Raw genomic sequence first — 23,618 nt, 5'->3', positions numbered from 1 at the left:
CAGAGATGACTTGCATTGGTTGAGAACCAGTCTGGATATAGGCTAAAATGCCTAAGGACAGATAATGCGAGTGAGTATGTCTCACGTGCTTTTGAGCAGTTATATGATAAGAAGGGTATTAAGCGTCAGTTGACCGCCCTCTACATCCCTCCCCAGAATGGTTTGGCTGAGCGGATAAATAGAACCATCCAGGAGAGTGTACGCAGTATGCTTAGCCATGCAGGCCCACCACAGAGCTTTTGGGCTGAGGCAGTTAATACAGTTGTGCATGTCATAAACAGATCACCCTCTAGTGGTTTGGATTTCCAGGTTGCAGAGGAAGTATGGACTAGAAAACCCCCCTTTTATGCGCATCTCCGTGTCTTTGGATGTGAGGCATTTTGCCATGTGCCCAGGGACAAGAGAAGTAAGCTGGATTCCAAGAGTGTCAAATGTATTTTCCTTGGTTATGGGGATATAGGCGAGATGGGTTACCGTCTCTGGGATCCGCAGGCGCGAAAAGTCATCCGCAGTCATGATGTAGTCTTCCATGAAGACAAAATGCATAGGCAGCCTGAGAGAGTTGTTGAGATCCGCAGGGTCATATTTCAAGAGGAGTTGAGAGCTCCCGCACAGCCAGTCTACAGCTGCAGCAGATGCTCATGGTCAGGGTGTTGGACAGGCAGCTGGGCAAAAAGCAAAGCCTGCCGTGAGACGGTCTACTAGAGACAGACATCCATCTGATAGATTTCAGCCCTCGATGCATTATGTATTGGTTACAGATACATGAGAGCCATCACTTATGATGAGGCTATGCGCAGGGGTGACAATCACTCCTGAGAGAGGGCTATGCAGTCTGAGATAGACTCCCTGCATAAGAATGACACTTGGGATTTGGTTTCCTTGCCTACGAGCAAGAAGGCTTTGCCATGCAAGTGGGTGTACAAGCTAAAAAGTACCCCTGGATACCCCAAGCCGACATACAAGGCTAGATTGGTAGCAAAGGGTTTTAAGCAGGAGCATGGTGTGGACTTTGATGAGGTCTTTTCTCCTGTGGTTAAGATGACCACCCTACGCTTAGTCTTGGCTTTGGTTGCTCAGCTTGACTTGGATTTATACCATATGGATGTCAGGACGACTTTCTTACATGGGGACTTGCATGATGAGATTTATATGGAGCAGCCTAAGGGCTTTGCAGAACCTGGCACGGAGCACCTAGTATGCAAATTGAAGAAAAGTCTTTATGGCTTGAAACAGGCACCTAGAAAGTGGTATCATAAGTTTGATGCCTTTATGCAGTCACAGGGCTACAGCCGAAGTGCTATGAATCCGTGTCTTTACACGAAGAAAGCCCGTGATGGTTCTTTATTGATTTTGGTACTCTATGTGGATGATATGTTGATAGCAGGGAAAGCTCATGATGAGCTAGATGCTCTTAAGGCTCAGCTCAAGAAGAGCTTTGAGATGAAAGATCTGGGACAGGCCGCTCACATACTTGGTATGCGCATTAGACGCGACAGGCATCAGGGACTCCTCTACTTGTCACAGAGGGAGTACATTCATAAAGTCCTTGAGCACTTCCGCATGCAGGATATAAAGCCTATTGGTTGTCCATTGCCTTCTTATGTGAAGGTATCACAAGCTGATTGTCTGCAGACAGATAAGCAGAGGGCCGAGATGGCTAAGATTCCCTATGCATCCGCAGTGGGCAGTCTTATGTATGCCATGATAGCCACTCGTCCAAATATTGCCTTTGCAGTTGGTGTTGTGGCATGCTATATGGCTACACCTGGCAAGAAGCATTGGGATGCCGTGAAGGGTATCATGAGGTACCCGAAGGGCACTGCAGATATATGCACATGCTATGGCAGCCAGGATACAAGAGTCGTGGGGTACACTGACTCTGATTATGCAGGACATGCAGATAGTAGGAAGTCCACTTCTGGCTATATATTCACCTATGCTGGAGGTGCTGTTTCTTGGATATCTAGAGTGCAAAAATGCACGGCCCTTTCTACTACAGAGGCTGAGTATGTTACAGCCACTGAGACTTGCAAGGAGGCCATTTGGTTGGGTCGTTTAGTTGCTGACCTTGATATTGATGCTATCCCTACACTGCATTCGGATTCTATGAGTGCTATTCAGTTAGCCAAGAATCCGGTCTTCCATGCGAAGACAAAACACATTGAGCTGAAGTATCACTTCATACGTAGAGTCGTTGAGGACAAGTTTATTGATCTTGTCAAGATCTTGACTGACCAGAATCTTGCAAATCTGCTTACGAAAAGCCTCTCTACAAAGCGCTTTGCCTTCCTCACGAGGTTGATGGGCGTGGGATGAGATGACGTCTTTCCTCATCCTATTGTACATGTGTACATGTTGTATTGTCTTTTTTTTTTCTTTTCACTCCTCATTGGGGCAGATTCGCCTTTAAGTGGGAGATTGTTGGGGGTAAAGGCGCCTCTGCCTAGCCGCCTATGTATTACTACACTGACAGTCATTGCCACTGCACACTGCAGGTGGCAGGCGCCCATCACCGTCACTTTATTTTTTATTTTTTTAGTGACAGTTTGAATAAAGGAAGGCCCGGTCACACATTGTGACTGTTGGAGTTCCCATTTCTAGTCTCTCCCTTTCTTGCTCTTGCTCTCCCGCCATAGCTCTCGAGTCCAACCTTCGATCCGTCGCTCCCTTTCATTGTCCTTGTCCAAGCTATTATTCTTGAATGATCAATCTTGTCACACTTGCGGTAGATGGAACCCTCTTTCTTCTTAGATTTGTCATATTTCTCCTTCCTTTGCTTCTTTGCATTTGTGTTTTAACTTGCGAAAGCATCCAAATTTTCCTCAAGGAAAAAATGTTTCTTAAACTAATCCTCCTGGTCTACCACCATCGATATCAACTGTTTCTATATAATGATATCAATTATTGGGTGTAAAGTCCCTTCGTCTCCATGTATATAGTCATACGGGTGTGAACACACTCTTATTGTACTCTAACATATAAATATTCTGGTACACCTATCTATGCGTTCACTCTCTCTAACTCTTAGCTCTGCAACTTGCGCCTCGATCTCGCACTCATTACGTACGCTCTCCCCTTCAAACTGGTATCAGAGCATTGGTAACGGTGTTCGCACTCCCCAAGAAGTGCAAATCAGGTCTGCACAAGAGAAGAAGCTTGCTTTTGCACAACAGCAGCCAACTGAGGTACCACGTGTACAAGTGTCAATTCCAAGACAGGCAACGGTCAACAAGTGACAGGGCAATCCTAGCAAACAGTGGGCGGCAGGCGTGAGGCAACAGGCGTGTGGCGACCAGCAGACACCACGACTGGTTGGGCAAGCGCGACATTGTAGACCAGCGACGACGACAAGGCAATAGGGCGCCAGTACGACTAGCAATCGCGACCTGCAGGGCACGCGGGCACTAGACATGATACGCCAACGACCAGGCGCCAGCGCGACCATCACAGGGCGGTGGTTGGCTAGGCAACGTGACACCTGACAAGTCACGGACCTGGATAGCGAGTCAACAGACCCCTCTTCCGTATTTTTTTATCAAAAATTTCGAGTTATTTTATCTCCTCTCTTCGAAGTGTTTGCACGCACAAGCACAACGTGCAGATTTGTGCAAATTTAGGCCCAAAATTTTGGGGCTTTTCTAGATTTAGTGTTGTTCATGCATAATTGAGGTATCTGCGATGGAACTTGCTATCATTGTGCACGTATAAATTAGGAATTTCGCCAAATTTAGTAAAATTTTGCTCATTGAGTAAAATTTCTGGACATTGGACCCGTAAAATTTGGGGCTTTTACTGTATTGGTGAAATTTTGTTCAATTGAGTCAGATTGGCTAACATTGGTGCACATTTGGACCCAAGAAATTTGGGGCTTTTGCAAAATTTTGTGAAATTTTGCTAATTTTGCCCGTTTTATGCTTTTAAGAACATGTATTAATGCAATCGGGGCAGATCAATTAGTGAAATTTTGGGGCTTTTGCTGAAATCTGTGGATTTTGGCAAAGTTAATGCGTAAAATGCACTTTGGGAATATTGCTGAAATAATTTTGTTGCCATAAGCAGAGTGATTTGAGTATTTTTTATCTCCCGCTTGTGCGATTTTGGAGAAATTGCAAAGATTTCTTGGTGTTTTGTGTATTAGAAGTTGATACGAGCATATATGTATGCAGTACACATGTTGGACAGCTCCCATTGAGTTGATGTATTGCTGATTATTCATGTTGCAGCAATCTTAGTGATCATTTGCAAATCTCGGATTGTTGCAGATGTATTTTTTGGTGATATTGCTGAAGTAGGAGTTACCTAGCAGTATTGTATGCATTTAATGTATGCTGAAATTGCAGTCATACTGCTGAAAGTCATTCATTCTACTATTGTACATGTACTTGGACTGAATCTTGCTATTATTTGTTGAAAAATTGGGCTGAAATCAGCTGAATATTCAGCTCATTTTTGCTGTCATAACTTGCAGCATTGAATTTCTGGTGTATTGCTGAAAAATGGCTGCAAAAGCTTCTAGCAGCAGTGACACTAAATCCCTCTTTGAAATCAAGAGGTTTAATGGCACTGGCTTTGACTTGTGGAAGGATAAGATGCAAGGCATTTTGTTTCTCAAGGACTATGAAGTTGCTCTCTTGGAGACTAAGCCTGCAGCTATGACAGATGTGGAACAAGAAGGCCATTGCATACATTAAGATGGCAATGTTTAATGATGTACTTACAGACATCAAGCGTCTTGATACAGATTATGCTATATGGAAAAAACTTAAGGACACTTATGAAAATACAAATCTTGTGAATCAAGAGCATCTTATGCGTAAACTTGTGAATATGGAGTTGGATGAGTCTAAGCCAGCATCTGAACATTTGAGTGCTTTCACAAGGGTTTTAAGTCAATTGCAGGACTCTGGCTTGGCGGCTTTCGATGATAAATTGAAAGCTATTTTCTTATTGATGACTTTGCCTGACAGCTCGGAATCTTTGGTTGTGTCACTTAGCAACAACCCCGCTTTGACTTTTGATGGTGTTAGAGGTTCAATCCTTAATGAAGAAATCAGAAGAAAGTCTAGCAGTGAAAGCAATGGCTCAACTTACCATGTAAGAGGCAGGTCTAAAAAGAGAGGTAATGCAGCCAGTAAAGGCAAAAGCAAGGGCAAACAGCAGGATGTCACATGCTATCAGTGTGGGCGTAAAGGGCATAAAAAGCACGATTGCCAATACTTCAAGAAAGAGCAAGAAAGAAAGAAATAGTAGGGTAAGAAAAAGAAGGATGATAAGAAAGATGATGACATGTCTTCCTCAAAAGAAGTTGCAAAGCCAAATGTTGCATCTAGTGTGGTCATTGAAGAGCTTCCTGATACTTAAGAGATACTTGTTGTAGCCTCATGTAATGATACAGATATTATGGCAGTAGCAGGTGATATACACATTACCAAAAAGGAGGTAATCGATGCCTTGCTTTCAACTCATGATGGGATGTCACAACCATGGATAGTGGACAGCGGTGCCTCTTTTCATGTTACCCCCTCTTTGGAGTCATTTTCTGAATACAATGCAAATTGCCTAGACAAGGTTTACTTGGGAACTATGCATGTGAGATAGAGGGTGTTGGCACCATTCACTTGGCCCTTGAACATGGCCAAGAGCTGATTTTGCAGGATGTCAGATTTATACCTGGCATAAAGAAAAGTCTACTATCAGTTGGGCAGCTTGATGCTAAAGGGTATTTTACTACATTTGGTGGTGGATCTTGAAAGGTCCATAAGGGCTCTATGCTGATTGTTAAAGGCAGCAAAAGGGGGACTTTATATTACTTGCATTGTAAAGCATTATCTGGCAAGTTCTTGGCTGTGGCTGGAGTTCATTCACAGATGGAGCTTTGGCACAAAAGACTTGGTCATATGAACCAGAAAGGCCTTCAGGTTCTCTCCTCTTTAGGGAGATTTAAAAGTAAAAGGCTCTGGTCTCGAATTTTGTAATGATTGCTTATATGGAAAACAAGTGAAGTCTCCTTATTACTCCGGTGTCGTTAAGAAGCTTAATGCTCTTGACTTAGTACACTCTGATGTGTGCACTATGCATGTTAATTCGTATGGGGGTGCACGCTACTTTCTTACTTTCATTGATGATTTTAGTAGAAAGACATGGGTGTATAAACTTAAAAGTGTTGGATACTTTTAAAAAGTTTCATGCTTTTGTTACCGCACAGAAAGGGCTTAAGTTGAAAGCTATAAGAACAGATAATGGGGATAAGTATGTCTCAAATGAATTTAACAAGTTTTGTGAGATGCATGGCATTAAGAGAGAGTTGACAGCCCCTTATAATCTTGCATCAAATGACGTGGCTGAAAGATTTAATCGCACACTTTGTGAGAGAGTCAGATGCATGCTGTCCACAGCTAATCTCGAAGCAGTTTTGGAAAGAGGCTCTTAAAACTGCAGTTCATGTATGTAATCGCTTTCCCAATCGTCCATTGAAAAACGGCATTCTTGAAGAGGTTTGGTCTGGCAAACCTACTTCATATGACCATTTGCGTGTCTTTGGTTGTGATACCTTTGTGCACGTATCTGTAGAACAGAGGACCGAACTAGACATGAAATCCATCAAGGGCATATTCATGGGATATGGAGATGAGGGAGAGATGGGTTATAGAGTTTGGCTTCCTCAAGGCAGGAAGATGGTATGCAGCCGAGACGTAATATTTAATGAGGCAAAGTTGCTGAAAAATGCTACACATGGTGATCTTGACAAAAAGAAGGTCAAATTTCAGCATGAACAGCCAGCCATTCAGCAGCCATTAGCTGAAGTTCTGTCCCTTTTGATGCTGAAAATGAGCAGCAACCTATTGTGCTACAGCCAAAAGATCATGGACAGCAAATAGATGCACAAGATGAAATAGGACAGCAAAAAGAACATGCTGAAAACAAATTACAGCAGCAAGAAAGTGCTGAAAATCAGCCACCTAGTGATGGTGTGTGCATTCCTCAGGATGTAGGCCCACTGCCTGATAATACAAATCATTGGGTAAGAAGGTCTACACTTGTCAGAAGGCAACCACAGAGGTTTCAGCCATCTTTGGATTGCATTTTGTTGACTGATGAGGGTGCGCCTCAAACATTTAAAGAGGCACAGTCATGTGAAAACAAGAGAAAGTGGGAGCTTGCTATGCAGGAAGAGATGAAGTGTCTATATGCAAATAACACATGGGAGCTTGTATCTTTGCCCAAGGATAGGAAAGCTATTCCTAATAAATGGGTTTACAAAGTGAAATGTATTGATGGGAAGCCTAAACACAAGGCACGGCTAGTTGCTAAGGGCCATACACAGAAGGAAGGCATAGACTTCCAAGAGATCTTTTCACCAGCTGGTTGCTAAGGGCCATACACAGAAGGAAGGCATAGACTTCCAAGAGATCTTTCACCAGTTGGTTAGCTTAAAGGTACCACTTCGGGCCTTCAAGTGGGAGGTTGTTAGGTGTAAAGTCCCTTCATCTCCGTATATATAGTCATATGGGTGTGGACACGCCCTTATTGCCCTAACATATAAATACATTCTTTCATTCTTTGTGTACCATCACGATCTGGTACACCTATCTATTGAGCTAAAATCTATTGAGCTAAAATATGCATTAGTTGCTGATTAGCCTCTTAAACAGCCCCAAAACACACTAAGAATGCTCTTTTAGAGTAAAATCCTAAAATGGGGAGCGGTTCGAGAGAGTTCAGTGAAAACCCTAAAACGGGGAGCGGTTCGAGAAAGTTTAGGGAAAACCCTACTTTTTGGGGCGCCCTTCCACATCTATAAATAGACAGGCTGCCCCCATTCAGCAATCATCCTTGTTTGCAGGTTACACCAGCCCACACACCCTCTGCTGCTGTTGGCGCCAAGTTTCCAGCCTGGAGCCCGCCTCCATCTGCTGTCCAGCCATCATTGACTGCAGCCACATCATCTTCAGCCTGTCCATTGTTGTAGGCGACAGCTCTTAGCTGCTGGTGACTACTCCAAACTGTCCCAGACTACTGTTCAGCCTGCTGTCCATCATCTCCAAGGTCAGCCAGCCTGCGTTTTCAGCATTGCAGGCCCTGACACTCTCGAACACTGTTTCAGCCTGCTGTTTACAGCAGTCTGTGCACAGTTTCCAGCCCCCGATCGGTGGTACACTGCTGCGTTTACCAGTTTTCAGCCTCCAGACTGCTGCGTTTTGGTGACCAGCCTGCTGCCATTCACTATTCAGCACTCCTACACTCCGACTGGTGGTCACAGACTTGGGATCTGTCTTCGGTGGACATCACACTCCGACATTGCTTTGCCCTTGAGTACACTGTACACTCTTACATTCATTTACAGCATTCATTCACTTCAGAGTTGTGTTCTCTCTCTCCCTTCTTCTGTTTGTGTTTGAGTTTTTGTGTTTCAGTTTTGAGTTTTGCGTTTATGGTTTGAGTTTTGCCCTCTGTGTCTGTGTCTGTGTCTTTGTGTTTCTGTCGTGGTCGTACACTCTAGGTATCCTCAGTGCAAACCCTAGCAGTCTTCTTAACATGGTATCAGAGCCGGTGCTCTTGTAAAGAGTATCCTGCGGATATTGTTGAGCGCTAGTCTTTGAGCAAAGGCACACAATACGACTCGTAATCGAATCACAATGTCCCAAACACCTTCTTCTCCAGTTCCAATGATGTCTTATCAGGCTTCTCCATCATTGGAGGCCCTAAGACGGCATAATGGACTCGGTGAGGAGGACGACACTCCACCTTCACCAGACTTCACTAACATAACAGAGGAGGACTTTGAGGAGTACTATCGCAACAAGTATGGTGATGTTTACACCCCTCCTACCAGTTTTGCTACCACATCCGGACCGGTTGGTGAGGCTGGCCACCTCTCCGATTATGGAGGACATACGGCATTCGGAACGTCTAGCAATCCATCTTCATCATCTCAGCCAGGTCCAATGTCAGGTTTGTACAATTCTTTTGTGTTGCATGAATCAAAACCCTCGCTTGTTTCTTCTTTTGAGGTACACGATCCAGATGGCTTTGCGTATGTGAACTTCAATAAAGGGGGCTCACGAAGCAGACGGAATTCAAGTACATCTACAGCTTCTGTTTCATTTGAGCATATCACACACGCTTCTCACTTCCCTCCCATCCCACCCTCTTCTATATCACACCTTGATCATCTCTCATCATCTTTCCAAAATCTTGGATTACACTCCACATCTGCTTCACACACCCTAGGGGTTGGATCTACCATCTCCGCTCCTAGCATCTTTGCCTTCTCCACCCCATTCTCTACCTCTTTGCACCATGGTACTTTGTTAGGGGGAATGCCACCCTTTAACACAGTGCCTCTCACCTTTCAGCAAATGAGCACACCCATCACTCCTGGGTCGACTGTAATGGGCATCCCCCTCACTATCCCCGGCTTCACATCTCCCATGACCACTCATACGCAGGGGTTTCCATCCTCAGCTTATGGTGCGTCTTCACACTCTCCTTGGGTTACACCTACGCAGGGATTCCCATCTTCTGCTCCCCGTGTTCCCATCCCACCTCCTTGGGTTCCTCATGTGGCTACTATGCCCATGCCTAGTCAGCCCGTCCCTACCTATGGATCCACCTTGCACACTACCCGCATCCCTGGTGGGCACTCTGGGGCCCATTCCCAAGTGTACTCCACTCCCCCATCCTACCCCCACTACACTTTTTCACACTATCCATCTCCGAGCACTACCACTCCTGTTGCAACGGCCAAGAATGCCTTCACGGATAAGACACGTTTTAACGGGTCAAATTTCACTATTTGGTCGAATTTCATGCAACAAGTGCTTGAGTCTCAGGGTCTTTGGGACCTCGTCATTGGTCTAGAGCCTATGCCGGACCCTCGACTAGCTCACCCTGACTACATCCGTCAATGGAGAGTCCGCAATGCTACAACCAATGTTGAGCTGATGCAGGGATTGCTTCTTGAGTTTCACTCTCAGTTGCAGCACTTCCCGCTCGCGTTAGAGCATTGGAGTCCCCTTCTCAACCACTATGCGGCTCGTGATCGTACTTGGTGCATCAATCTCGACTTTGAGCTTCAAGAGTTCTCTCTTAAGGAAGGGAATGATCTGAAAGTCAAGCCAGCTGACTATAGGCGGTTACTTGCCGAGTTCACCACTATTGGCTCTCCAAAGTCAGATGATGATTAGATTACATTCTTCTTAAATAAGTTGCCCGCAAAATACTTCGATTTCATTCAACGCATCATCTCCCAACCTCGATTGCCAACCTTCTATGAGTTTGAGTGCCAATTCTTGCGTTACGCAAGGTTGCATAATCAAGTCCACAAGAAATCCTTATCACAGCCTTATTCAGAGCAGAGGGGGTTGGTTGCCTTTTCTTTGGGAGGGAAAACCACCAGTGGCAAGAACTCGCTAGATGCGAAGGCAAGCCAATCAAAGGGTGACTCCTCTTTCTCAGATGGAACCAAAGAATCAAGACCTATCTGGCAGCAACTCCCTAAGAAAAACCGGTTTTACACACTGCCAGAGGGTAGGCCATGTGGACGAGGAGTGTCGCTCCAAGGCCCAAGGTCTTCCACCTAAAAAGCCTCAACAAACCGCTGTGACTTCACAATCCAGTAGGGCTATGCCTTCCGCTGCTACCCCATCTGATCCTCCAACCCCCACAGTGATTGCTGAACATGTGGCACCCGAACAGCCTCAGCGGCCATCCTTCTCTACTCCTGAAGGATTGATTGATTGGTCTACAAGTTCGAATCTCGTTGCACTTCATGCATCTATCCCACCTTCCTCCCCACCTCGTCAGGCGTTCCCTTGGCAGAGCCCTGCTACTAGACGTACGCAATGGTGGCCATCTTCTTAGACTAGCATGTCTCTAGGTCCTTTCAGATACTCTAGGTCAATCTAGCATTCATTTTTCGCACTCTTAGAGTCGGGCCCATAGGATTTTTGTCTCTATATTTTAAGTATTCCGCTGCATTTACTCACACACAGATACACATTTGCATCTTTGCACTTGTTCCTTCAATTAGCTTTTCATTTTTGTTTTGTTTTGTTTTTGGAGCATCTCACTACTGACTTCTGTGATTACAGACTTTGATCTCCTTTGCAGGTTTTGTTTTCAGTGTAGGGCTAACATGCAGGTTTGCCCAATCCTACCTGGACTGGAGACTTGGGATGTGCGTCGTTCCTTCATGGTTTCATCATCCTTAGAGTTTTGCTCTTCTACCAGCATGGAGGCTTTCCCTCCCGAGGCAGATCGTGCAGCGTCTCTCTTGATGCTATCATGGCAGTGACTTCTACCTAGCTCTTCTAGCTGGGATGCTTCCTCCTCCTCTTCATTCCTTATGGTTCTCGGCACCACACGAAAACCGACATCAGGCTCCTCTTCCTTCTTCGGCATCTACATCCAGGTTGAGAGGGGGTTCCTACTCTTCTTGGTATTCTACAGGCCTCAGCACTTTGTCATCAACATCGGCTTCTCCCCCCTGTTGTACCTTACCCTTTGCATTGCATGATTTCATCATCTTTGTACTAGGACGCTTGGGCAAGTGAACAAATTCCCCATGAGGAACATTGTCCAAGTGGCACCTGCTGCATGAACATTCTTCAACATGTAGCATACTTTGCATCTCATTGTGCAGAGCACCACTTGAGCGGATCCTAAGCTATTTCCGCCGGCGGCTGTTGTTACCACACCACCATCTTTCTTCATCACATGGATACCTCATCACCTACTTTTCCTCGTCATCGACACCTTGAGTGAATGGGTTAGCTTGTACTGTTTTGTGATGTGTTGGGTGTACCCTCCCTAATCCCATCTTCTGGATCACTATTCCTCAATTGGCCGCATCCCATAAAATTTACCACACTTATTCAAAAAAAAAAAAAACAACACACAAGTTCCATGTCGTTCCATCCGCCTTTGTAGGGCTTGGTAGGCCACTAGGCAGCCGATGTGCACCCTTTGTCCGATGCCCCGTCGTCTCTAAGGTGACTACTTGGATTCCTTTGGTAAGATAACCATCGCCTTTGTAGTCTTGGTAGGCCACTAGGCAACCGACGTGCACCCTTAGTCCGATGCCTTGGCTGCTTTGGGGTGGGACGCCTTGGGGTACATCAACATCACAATGGCTGGCCTAACCTTTCGGCTCAATTTTGGGCCTAAGAGGGAGCGTTGAGCTAAAATATGCATTACTTGCTGATTAACCTCTTAAACAGCCCCAAAACACACTAAAAATGCTCTTTTAGAGTAAAACCCTAAAACGAGGAGCGGTTCGAGAGAGTTCAGTGGAAACCCTAAAACGGGGAGCGGTTCAAGAAAGTTTAGTGGAAACCCTACCTTTGGGGTGCCCTTCCACATCTATAAATAGACAGGCTACCCCCATTCAGCAATCATCCTTGTTTGCACGTTACACCAACCCACACACCCTCTGCTGTTGTTGGCGCCAAGTTTCCAGCCTGCAGCCCACCTCCATCTGCTGTCCAGCCATCATCGACTGCAGCCACGTTATCTTCAGCCTGTCCATTGCTGGAGGCAACAGCTCTCAGCTGCTGGTGACTACTCCAAACTATCCCAGACTACTGTTCAGCCTGCTGTCCATCGTCTCCAAGGTCAGCTAGCCTGCGTTTTCAGCATTGCAGGCCCTGACACTCTCGGACACTGTTTCAGCCTGCTGTTTACAGTTTCCAGCCCCCAATCGGTGGTACACTACTGCATTTACCAATTTCCAGCCTCCAGACTGCTGTGTTTTGGTGACCAACCTGCTGCCATTTACTATTTAGCACTCCTACACTCCGACTAGTGGTCACAGACTTGGGATCCATCTTCGATGGACGTCACACTCCGACATTGCTCTGCCCTTGAGCACACTGTACGCTCTTACATTCATTTACAGCATTCATTCACTTCAGAGTTGTGTTCTCTCTCTCCCTTCTTCTGTTTGTGTTTGAGTTTTGAGTTTTGCCCTCTGTGTCTGTGTCTGTGTCTTTGTGTTTTTGTCGTGGTTATACACTCTGTGTGTCCTCAGTGCAAACCCTAGTAGTCTTCTTAACACTATCTCTGCGTTCACTCTCTCTAACTCTCAGCTCTGAGCTCGCGCCTTGATCTCCCATTCATTGCCCATACTCTTCCCTTCATCAATCCTCCCAAAGGTAATCAAAGAAGAGTAAAATTGTCACAGGGACGTGAAATTTTGAGATGCTTTAATCTTGCCGATAACATTTGATTAAGTTATTAATCAAATGTGCAAGGTTATTTAAGCACATGTGATGTACATGGCAATTATTTCATAGTAACAAGCCAAGGACCTCGAGGATGCAATGGGTACCAAAGGCAAAAGTTATGATAAGTTATGTCAACTGGATCTTGGTGGTTAGTTGGTATTAAATTTGACCCTAAGACAATTGTTTCGCCAATAAGTCTCAGTGGTGACACTAGGGACTAGTATTAATTAATTAATTAATGCCAGTCTGAGGATCTACATTGGTTGGGGACCACTTTAGGTTGCAGATGCCAAGCTAATTTAATTATGGATGGATACATTTAATTTTGGGCAATATCAAAAGAGCTTAAATTAATTTTCAGAATTATTTAATTTGAAATTTATTTTAATGGCTAAATTCATTTATTTTAATGGTTGGATAATGTTGAAAAATGGATTTAGAAAGCTGCCACTTAGCAAAAATGCCCATGAAAGACTAAATAACGTTTTTGGGGACTAGGTCTCAGCCATTCAATTAGTTTACAATGTGGGAGAGAGAGAGAGGGAGCTGTGATCCATTTTCTGATCAGAGAACAATGATTTGCTACAGAAAATAGCCATCAGGAGATCTCAACAAACAGGGGACAACAAAAAGACACCTTCCAAGGGCTTGCAACATCATTGTTGATCAGGTGGCAGCATTTTGGAAGTGCCCAACAGTAGGTGATTGCATTAAATGCAAGCTGGAGAAGGAAGAATTTAGGGTTTTCTCAAGAAGAAAATCAGATTTCTTTCTTATCTTGGCTTTCTCTCACCTTCTCCAACCCATTCTTAAGAGATCTCAACATTTCTCAGCCATTTAGAGTAGATCTCAATCAAACTTGGTGAACGATAAGAGGATTTCTTTTGTAAACCCTAAATTTCTACAAAAATTAGGATCTAACAACCACCTTGGGACCCATGCTAACAAGAGAGGACATCATACATTAAAATCAACTCCTGAAATACATGGAATTAACAGGGATTTCAGATGCCAACCCATCCATTGTAAATTAGGACAGCATTTAGCTAGTTGGTGGTTCCATTTGTGCAAGTCCTGGGTGAAAATCAAGGGGTAATCGGCCCAAGCTGCTTGTTGATTGTATATACAGCAAGGGACTTTTGGATCAGCAAAGGAGATTGTGAAATCTCGACTTGTACTCAATCCATTAACAATTAAAGTTAAAGAAATATCAAAAGAGGCGCCAATTTTGGAGCCAACTAGGTGTCTATTGTCCAAGATTGTTAAGATAATGTGTGCATTTCAGCTTATGCCCAATTATTAACTGCTGTAATTAAGTAATTGATTAGGTTTTACCACCCTATCCAAGGCCGGTTTCAAAAAACCACCATAGTAAGAGGATAGCTATACAAGAAGATTCACAAGCGTGTCTTCAAAGGAGATCACATTTCCTGTTGTCTAGAGGATCTCCTATTGTAGTTATTATAGTGCATTGATGTGATCTTTCATCAATACAAACTTTGATGGGTGAAGAGTTTGTATTAGCTCCTCCAAGCACATTCGTTTTATAAGTGTCATTCTATTATATAGCTACTCAAAATACAGTTAAATATGTCTACCACCCACCATATGCTTGACATGAGCAATGATTGTCGGGCTACATGAGAAAAACATGAAGGAACATATGTGAGCATTCAATTTATTTCAATGTGCATTGGTCTTCTCCAGATCAGCTTTCTAAGATGAAGAAAGAGAACTTGGACCCTTGATTGTTGAATGGTTGATCTTCTCAATCACCATCTCCACAAGATTATAAGCCTTCAAATTGGCCTCCATCATCACCTTTCAGATGTTGAAGCTGTCTCCATCTGCTTTTGATCCTTGAGAACCACACGTAAAATACCAATCTTATGGTTCATCAAGCCTTGAAAATCCATATCCACTTCAATAGTCATCCTTCTTTGCCTATAAAGAACAACAATTCATGGCCCCCACTGAACTCAAACAATGCAACCAGCTAGACTTCCTCCACTTAACCACAAGATCTTCTTCACCTCTGAAGGTGATGAAAAACGCAAAATCTACCCTCATTTGTTAAAAATGTTGAGTCCTGAATAATAAAGGCAAAGAAGAGTCGATTCTCTAACAATGTCTTACTTTCAAGTCAAAAATATGAAACTGAATATCTTTTGGAAAAGAAGAGGAGTTATTTAAACAATTTTCTCCATCTTTTGCAAATTTGGGAACATCTCTAGGGGTGTGGGAAGCAAAGGTCGAAGTCAGCAAGCATCGGTGGTGTGTCCGATGATGCTACAGTAGGAGCACCCAGTAGTCTGGTCATCTGTTGGTAAAGAAGCCATGGGTACGAGTGCGCCTTGCTAAAGAAGGAAGGGGTCAACCACGAACCATGAACTGCAATGTCCACCTCAAGGGCTGGGAGGGAAATGGAAAGGCTAGAAGTGAGCTACCAGCTCTACAGGGAGGAGCTGCCAGCTGCCAAGGAGGAGCCGCTAGCTGCAAGGAGGAGCCGTCGGCTGCAAAATATCACTGTCAGCAATCTGGCTGAGCCGCCAGCAGCAAGGAGAAGCTGCTAGCAGAGCAAAGAACAACCGCCAACAATCTAGCTGAGCCGCCAACAACAAGGAGGAGCCGCCAGCAGACTGGGAGGTGGAGGCAGCGGCAACAGCCTTGAATGTAGGCTGGAAAACAGCATACGCAAGAGGGAGCAACCGCCAGTTAGGATGTTGATGCAGCGGAAGAAGAAGAGAAGTGGATGCTGAACCCGCCACCGGTCTTTGCCTTCATTAGAGTGGAGAATCTTTGCCACTGTTTGAGCGGATCCAGCTCTGATACCACGTTGAAAGATGGCGTACTAGCAAGACAGTAGGGTTTGCAGGAAGGAACACAGAGTGAACTCGGTAAACACTGAGAAGAGAAGAGAGAGAGAGAAGAAACTATGATAAATGGAATGATGATCTGAATCATGGAGTGAATGTAATACAAGGGAACAAGGGTGCCATAGCACAAGGAAGATTATGAAGACAACCACAAACCGCAATGTCCTCCTGAAGGGGTGTGAGGGCGGTGGAGAGGCTGGAGAGAAGAGCTGACAGACTGAATGAATCAGCCGCTTTGAATGAGTGACAGAGACAACCTATATCATTCAACAAAGACAGCCTATAAATAGGCAAGAGACTGTCTAGGGTGGCGCTTGGAGAGAGGGCATTGGCTGTCTAGGGTGGCGCCCCACTATGGGCACCCAACCCCTTTTTGGGGCTATCCATTATGAAACCCTCAATGCAAAACGCAGAACACAAAATTGCGGGCGAAGGGTTTCTCAACAGTGGTTATTTAACAGTTTTCTACATCTTTTGCAAATTTGGGAACATCAATTGATTGCCATATAGAATAGGTGACAACCATGTAGGATAGTCAATAGTCTTCAAAAATTGTACAATAACAAGATAGTATGCATGTCACATGTGACAATCTTATTTAGCCCAACTATCAAAGGTTGTGGTACTTGATGTGTGGCACTACCTAAAAGATTTGGATTCAGGTCGACCGATCTTAGTCCATACTTCATAAGTCAAGATGTTGTAGTCTGAACCTTCTTTAATGAGAGCATCGATGATAAGCTCTCGCTTGGCAATTAATTTGACCCTAAGATATACAGGAGGCATTAGTTGTATTAGCTCTTCATCTTCTAGGTCAATGTTTGTGGCTTTGATCTTTTGAATGTTAGGCTAGGTAGACCATATTAGGGTGCTATTGGATGCCATTCGTATTGGACAATTATGATACATGTGAGTGATGCCACACTCAATGCGTCTAAGGTGGGCTTTTGGGAATATGTTGGTGGTCTCCATCCGGTTTGCTAGCTCTAGCTCTAGCCCTTATCTCACTAGCTTGGTTGTTTTGTGATCAGATAGTTAGATGGGAACATACGCTCTTTGTTGACTTATCAAGTTTTAGCACTATGACCATCCCTCCGCTATAGTGAGGTTTTGATAGTAAGTTTCACATTCTAAGGTAGAATTTTCAAATAGGAAACCTGTATTAGTCACTTCACAACCTTTCTTTGGCAAGGAGACCTTTGATAAAGCAGCATGCTTGCAGCCATCCTTAGAGATGTAAAAGAAGAGTGGCCTGCATTAGCAACCCAGTTTTCTCAACTGCTGCCATTCCCTGCCATAAGTAACACATCTCCACCTGAAAAGGCATCAAGCTACATGAGCATAACACTATAAATGTCAGATAATATGAGACGTGGTCAATAGTGCTGCTAAGCCAAAAGGAGTTGAGGACACCTAAGACCATTATGTCCTTCGAAGTAATTGAACATCAATCCTCAATGCCTACTTGCAAGCAGCTCACCATCACCAAACATTGAGAAAAGTTGGCATGAAAAACCGACCCAATAACCCAGAATGGATGGCCTGTCTTTAGCAGTGTTTCAAAGGGTGTTAAAATGTATTGATACACTGCAAACCTATCACGTACAAGAGATGTTGCACATAGCAGTCATGATCAGTCTGTATTACCTCATGGTGGATGTTCTCTCTTCCCCAATAATAAGCATATTATGTTTTGACCATAGTTTTGGAAACATGATTCCCTTGTGTGTCCATGGAGTATCAACAACGAACAATTTCTGAAAATCGGTCAATTCAAAGAAATATGGCATTCTTAAAAGACTGAATCAATTTGATATTACTGAAGACAGTCTGCATGTAATCAAACCCGATAGAGCAGGTTCAAAAAAACTTACAGGCTGGTTCCCAGCTGTAGATGCTAATTTGGCACCCCTCTCTTGCCCGTCATCATGAGAGAACCTGTCTGTTTGTTGATTTTTGCTTTTTGCACAATCCTTAGTCTGTAGAGATCTGCCTGGAGAAATCAGAATCCATGTCCTGTATCAATGCCCATAACTCTGTGGGCCTGAAAGATGCAAAAGATTCAGCAGATTACGATAGAATGGATGATGTATGCGCTCAAATTTCAATGGATTCAGCTCTGCATAGCAAAAGCGTGGTAATGTGGAAACTCCATAAATTCCCCCATTGACTTCAGTTTCAAAAATATGTTGCATGCTTTGTCAGTTGGGCCCTCTCTAGACAGAAATTCCAGCAGCTGTCTACAAATATCAGATGGTGGTTTCAGACCTTTATCTAGCATGTGATTACACAACTTTATTGCATGTTCTATCTTTCCATCCTTACCAAGGGCCAGAATCAGAGGAACATAAGTGCCACTATCAGCAATGAACCCAGTATCTTCCATGCCTTTCGATAGCCTAAAAGCCATTTTCCAATTCCTCATGTCTGCATAACCAGCAATGAGCCGGTTGTATGTGCTGACATTAGGGACACAAATTTTTCCACCCAACCTGTTGAAAATATCAAATGCTGACTCGATGTCTCCTTTCTTGCAAAAAGAACTGATGAGTTGATTAAAGATGTGAGTCTCGATTGTGAGATCCTTATCTATCATTTCCTCAAGGAAACGAACTGCCTGATGAAGAGAACCAGTCCTGACAAGACCTTGTACTATACTGCTGTATGCAACCTCATTGGGAGGGCATTCAAGGTACCCCATTGCGTAGAAGATTCTAAAAGCACCATCCAAATTGCCTGCTTCACTTAGTTTGCTTACAAATTGAGCGAGCTTTGAAGTGTCAGGCTTTTGGCCTAAAGCAGCCATTTCTAGAAGAAAACTGTGTGCCTGGTCAACAGCACCAACAAGGATGAAATTATCCACCAGAACAGCATATGCATGAGCATCAATCGCACCCTGTTTAATTGTCTCGCTTATGAAAAGATTGCATGCAGCATGCATATAACCCATTTGACAAAGCCACTCCACAGCTGTTGCACAGACAATTTCTTTATCAGTAAGCCGTCGTGTACCCATGTCCTCAAGCAGTCTGTGAATATCATCTATTCTGCTCATCTGTCCGAGTATAATTACAAGAGTCTTGAAACTGATAATATCAGGCTGTAAGCCAAGCTTGTCTATTTCATTAAGAACCTTGAAAGCCACATCCACTTTTCCAGCCTTACCAAGAGCATGAATTAGTGCATTGCACGTAGGCAAACTTATTGAAAGATGTTTTCCCGTTAATTCCTTGAAAAGATTGTAAGCTTTATCAGTGTCACCAACATTCATATGTGTGTGGATGAGAGCAGTATAGGTGTAACCATCAGGCTGTAGCCCAGAATCTTGCATCTCTTTGAATAATTTGGTGGCCATATGAACATTCCTCTTTCTTCCAAACAGGTTGATGAGGATGTTGAATCCAGTCCTGTCTAAGCAGCAACCCTTTATCCGCATATCGAAGTACACTTCACTTGCCTTGTCTATATAATTATGTTTAGCAAGGACATCTATGATGCAGCTATAAGTCGCAACCCCAGGTTCCAATTGCAAGTCTTGCATTTGAGTGTAGAGGTCCAAGACTTTCTTAGGCTGTTGAGCTCTGCTGTAGCCCCTGATGAGGGTACAAAACGTTATCTTGTCTGGATCACAATTATCTGCTGCCATCAGGTCCTGAAAACGGCCCCAAGACACAGGTTTTTTCGAGCCTGCTAAGACCGCAGCCAGTGCATTATAGGACCGCGTGTTGTGCCGGAACCCAGGCTGATTCCTGGCCCACTGGAAGATTGCCTCTGCAAGGTCGGCCCCTTGGACAGTCTTCAGGATTTGGCATATGTGAAAAGGTTGAAGATCTGGGATTCTTGCATGCAGCTCCTGTTGTGTGGCGGCGTTCCAGCCCTGCTTTACGATCAATAATGCAATCTCTCGCAGGAAGGCGCCCTCCAAGGCACGCTGCTTCCGGGGGAGGTTGTCAGTGCCGTGCCACCTGCTCCCTGATGCCTTGAGCTGCTGCTCAATATCTGCCTGCAGGAAGGAGGAGCAGGCATCATCCTCACTGTAGCCCCAACAGCTCTGGAAGATCTTCACGGGGTCATCCTCGTCTAGCAGCTCTGCATCAGGCCTATCTGCAAGAGAGATTCGGAAAGGTGGGAAGACGAAAGAATCGTCCGGGTCTATGATAAAATTGGATTGATGATATGTTGTGCCATAACATTTGCTGCCCATCAGAAAGGACTGCCTGTGTCTGCTGCACAGGGCAATAACGCCACCCGTGACTCGCATCATCATCCCCTGATGCTTGAGCGAGCTACAAGTCGCACATTACAACTGAGAAGTGTGAGCAAGCCTGAATTTCGATCAAAATTTCAAACGAGTCACACGGCAGCGTCAAGGCATCTGAGCGGGTTGAGTGAGAAGCCAGGTTCCATTCGAAGGGACGCACTCGTGGATTTCAAGCTAGCTTTATGGGGTGTTATGGCTACCTATCTAAGGGTGGGTTCACACTTGCACGGTGGACAAAAGAGTGAAAAATCCCCTTTTCCACCCATCCACAAGGATTTCCCAAGAGTTGTCCGCCATCTCATTCACATTAGTGGTGGACAAGGAAAGGAGCCAAAGAGAAGACATGGCATGAAGGAGAAGTATACGTGCTAGGCAGGCCGAAAGAGGAGCAAAAACTTGGCCATGACGTGTCAAAAAAGGCCCCTAATTTTTTTGGCCTTCCACCATGTGTGTGAACATACAGTTTTCCATGCTGAAATTTGATTGGCCATCTGTATTTGGGATGCCTGTTTGTCTGCCAGGTCTGAACCCACCCTAAGGTTGGGGTCAAACGAGCGGCAACTGAGATATTTGAAAGGGGCATGTTTTTGATATGGCATTTCCCAAAAAGTTGAGATTTCCCTTCTCTTTCCACCAAACCTACCCTCTTTTTACCGACTCCTCCCCCTTGGAAGAGCCTTGGTACTAAGAAAGAACCTCTGCTTACCTTCTTGTAACACATTTTATCTCCAGCTTCATTGTTCACACAAAGAAGGCAGAAGGTTGGTCATGGTTTGTAGTGTTGCCACCTCTGTCTAAACCTAGCTTAATAATCGAGATTCATCCTATTTTTAGAAAATGGTATTTTGCTCAAAGTTTCAAACGAATCCAAAATCTATGAGGTTTTTTGTCATGCCTCTTATTTAACCAATGTCATTAAGTTTAATATGAATTTTCTCCCCTCGTAAATTAACTAATATTTGAAACACTGATCCATCTTCATTTGACTACATCACTTGGGGGGCTATGGAGTCCCTCACCAAGAGCATGGTCCCACCCCTCCCTCCGTTCATGTTTCTAATATCTCCTAAAGGCAAATAGGTTCAATGGGATTTCCTCGATGAAAAGCTAAGCTTGGCATCAACAATACCCTCATTATTGGAGATTGGAATATGACCCTAAAGGATGAGGATAGATCACATTATTCTAAGAATTCCCTTATCGTGGAAAGAGACAAGTGGCAATACCTTATGGTCTAACAGCTGCAAGACCTCACCATTATTTTTATTGATCACCAAGGACTACAAACACACGGCACAACAATCATTCAAGGAACTCCTAAAGCGTTGTGAGTCTTGAGAAGGTGTATGTTGTTGGGGATAAAGGCGCATGTGCCTAACCACCCATGTATTCATTGCACTAACAATACCCACACACCTATACATTTTAAGTAGCAGGTGCCCATACTGACACTTCATTCTTTATTCTTTGAATGACATTTGAATAAGGAAAGGTTGGTCACACATTGTAACTGTTGGAGTTTTCACATACGGTATTTCTCTCTCTTGTTCTCTTTCTCCACTTACCGTAGCTCTTGCTTTGCTCTTGCTTCCGCTTGTATGCTTCTACTCGAGCTCTACCTTTCAATTGATATCACAGCCAACCATTCAAGGACCTTCTTCATCCTTTGCTTTAGCCCGAATTCAAAGCATCGACTCAAGGTTTCATGGCAGCCATTGTTTCTTTCTTTCGAGATATGCATTGAACCTTTTCTTCTTTGGCTTATTCTAGCTTGCTCTACACTTGTTGAGGAGCTTCCCAAGGCTTATCTAAGCCTTGTTAAGTGCTTATTAAGTTGAGGAGCGATCATTTTATCCATTTTGTGTGGCAATTGAATCTCCAAGTGGCAATCAAACACAAACAATGTAAGAAGCATGCATTTCTGACATATGGGTCAAAGCATGTATTGAAGGGTCAAGCATAGACCATAGGCATAATGACTGTCACAAAGCATGCCACTATAGACTGATATCAATCAAATGCCAACCAAGACGACACTTGATCAAAGCTCAAAAGGCAATTTGGAGCAATACAAGACAAGTGCCACCTCCATATACATCCATGTAGTCATATGAGTCCCCCGAGAAGCACCCATGACCAATAGGTAGAGCATACATTGACCAAATAGGCTTCAGCCCTAGTTATTACAGCAATAAATTCACTATGAAAACTAAGTAAAGTGGTCCTTCAATCAAGCTCAAAGCCACCTCAAATCATGGGCATATGATATATCAATGTATTAGCATCAATGGTACACATCAATAGTGCATATAGAACACCCAAATCATAGCTAAAAGCAATAGGCATATAAGATCCTTGTTAAAAGAGGTTCATCCCTGTTGTATGCAACAATGAATACACTGTCAAACCAAGCTATTTCAATACCAAAATCAACTCCAAATCCAACCCATAACACGAGCATAGCATTCCCATACATGTAGACATCACCCTAGCATAACCATGTTAGAATATCAAGCTCACGTTACTCTTCAGTTAGTCTATATTTATGTGTGTGACCGACATTAGCTAGATATAGCTGTACATGTGTGTGACATTCAATAAGTCGGTGTACTCAGTGACTCAACCATAGTTAGTCTTGGTTAGTCATACCTATGTGTGTAAGTCTCTTTTAGTGAGAATGATGGAAGAATAATGGAAGAAGAATAACAATGAGCTAAGGCTCATCTTCTGCTCCACTTTGTCTCTCTCCCTCTCTTTCAACATGGTATCAGAGCCTCAACGCCTGAAGCTTGAAGTCTTGGCAGTGGCCATTTGACATCAGGACATTAGATTTGAAAAAAACATCATCAAAGGAGATTGTTGTAATGAAAGAAGTTGAGAGGAGAGAGAAAAAGAGAAAAGAGGAGAGAAGGAAGAAGGAAGCCATGGAAGCTGGAGATGAAGGTGAAGAGTGTGATCTTGATAATAACTGGTTGCCCTAATCTGGGACTCTTACACCTGAAATACCCCAGTCAGTGTGACGGGGTGTCTAAACCCTAGCCGGTGTGTATCCCACTTGTTACAATCCATCCCCACACGAAAGATTTTTGCCCTAAAAAACAAGGAGAAATAGACGGGAGTGATGATGGGTAGGCTAAGGAAGGGTTGTAGAGTACTACTCAGAGCCCTTTGACAATGAAGATTAGGTGTGGAGAGACTAGGGACAGCATGTAGTCCTGAACCAGTCTGCTGAAGTAAACTGGTTATAACTTT

The 23,618-nt window shown here is 44.0% G+C and overlaps 1 protein-coding gene across 14 annotated transcripts in view; it reads right to left on the bottom strand.

Moving 5' to 3' along the window:
* The window catches only part of LOC148041259 (uncharacterized), a 30,043-nt gene extending 9,539 nt beyond the window's left edge, over positions 1-20,504 (bottom strand). For 10 of the 14 annotated variants that reach the window (XM_087678637.1, XM_087678725.1, XM_087678628.1 and 7 more), the window contains exons 1-2: positions 17,980-20,504; positions 17,753-17,862 (exon numbers count right to left, since the gene is read on the bottom strand). In XM_087678637.1, coding sequence (XP_087534763.1) covers positions 18,219-20,372 — 2,154 coding nt within the window. In that variant the 5' untranslated portion in view covers positions 20,373-20,504 and the 3' untranslated portion in view covers positions 17,753-17,862; positions 17,980-18,218. Of the gene's footprint in view, positions 1-17,283; positions 17,421-17,752; positions 17,863-17,979 lie in introns of all 14 variants that reach the window. The other 4 variants (XM_087678648.1, XM_087678699.1, XM_087678707.1 and 1 more) reach the window with 2 other exon arrangements.
* Between the last annotated feature and the right edge of the window lie 3,114 nt (positions 20,505-23,618).

The sequence above is a fragment of the Lygodium microphyllum genome, chromosome 1 (genome assembly GCF_053477565.2).
Source record: "Lygodium microphyllum isolate KBCC chromosome 1, Lygodium_microphyllum_v1.1.10, whole genome shotgun sequence".
Taxonomy (NCBI): domain Eukaryota; kingdom Viridiplantae; phylum Streptophyta; class Polypodiopsida; order Schizaeales; family Lygodiaceae; genus Lygodium; species Lygodium microphyllum.
This window is presented reverse-complemented; position numbering and strand designations above follow the sequence as displayed.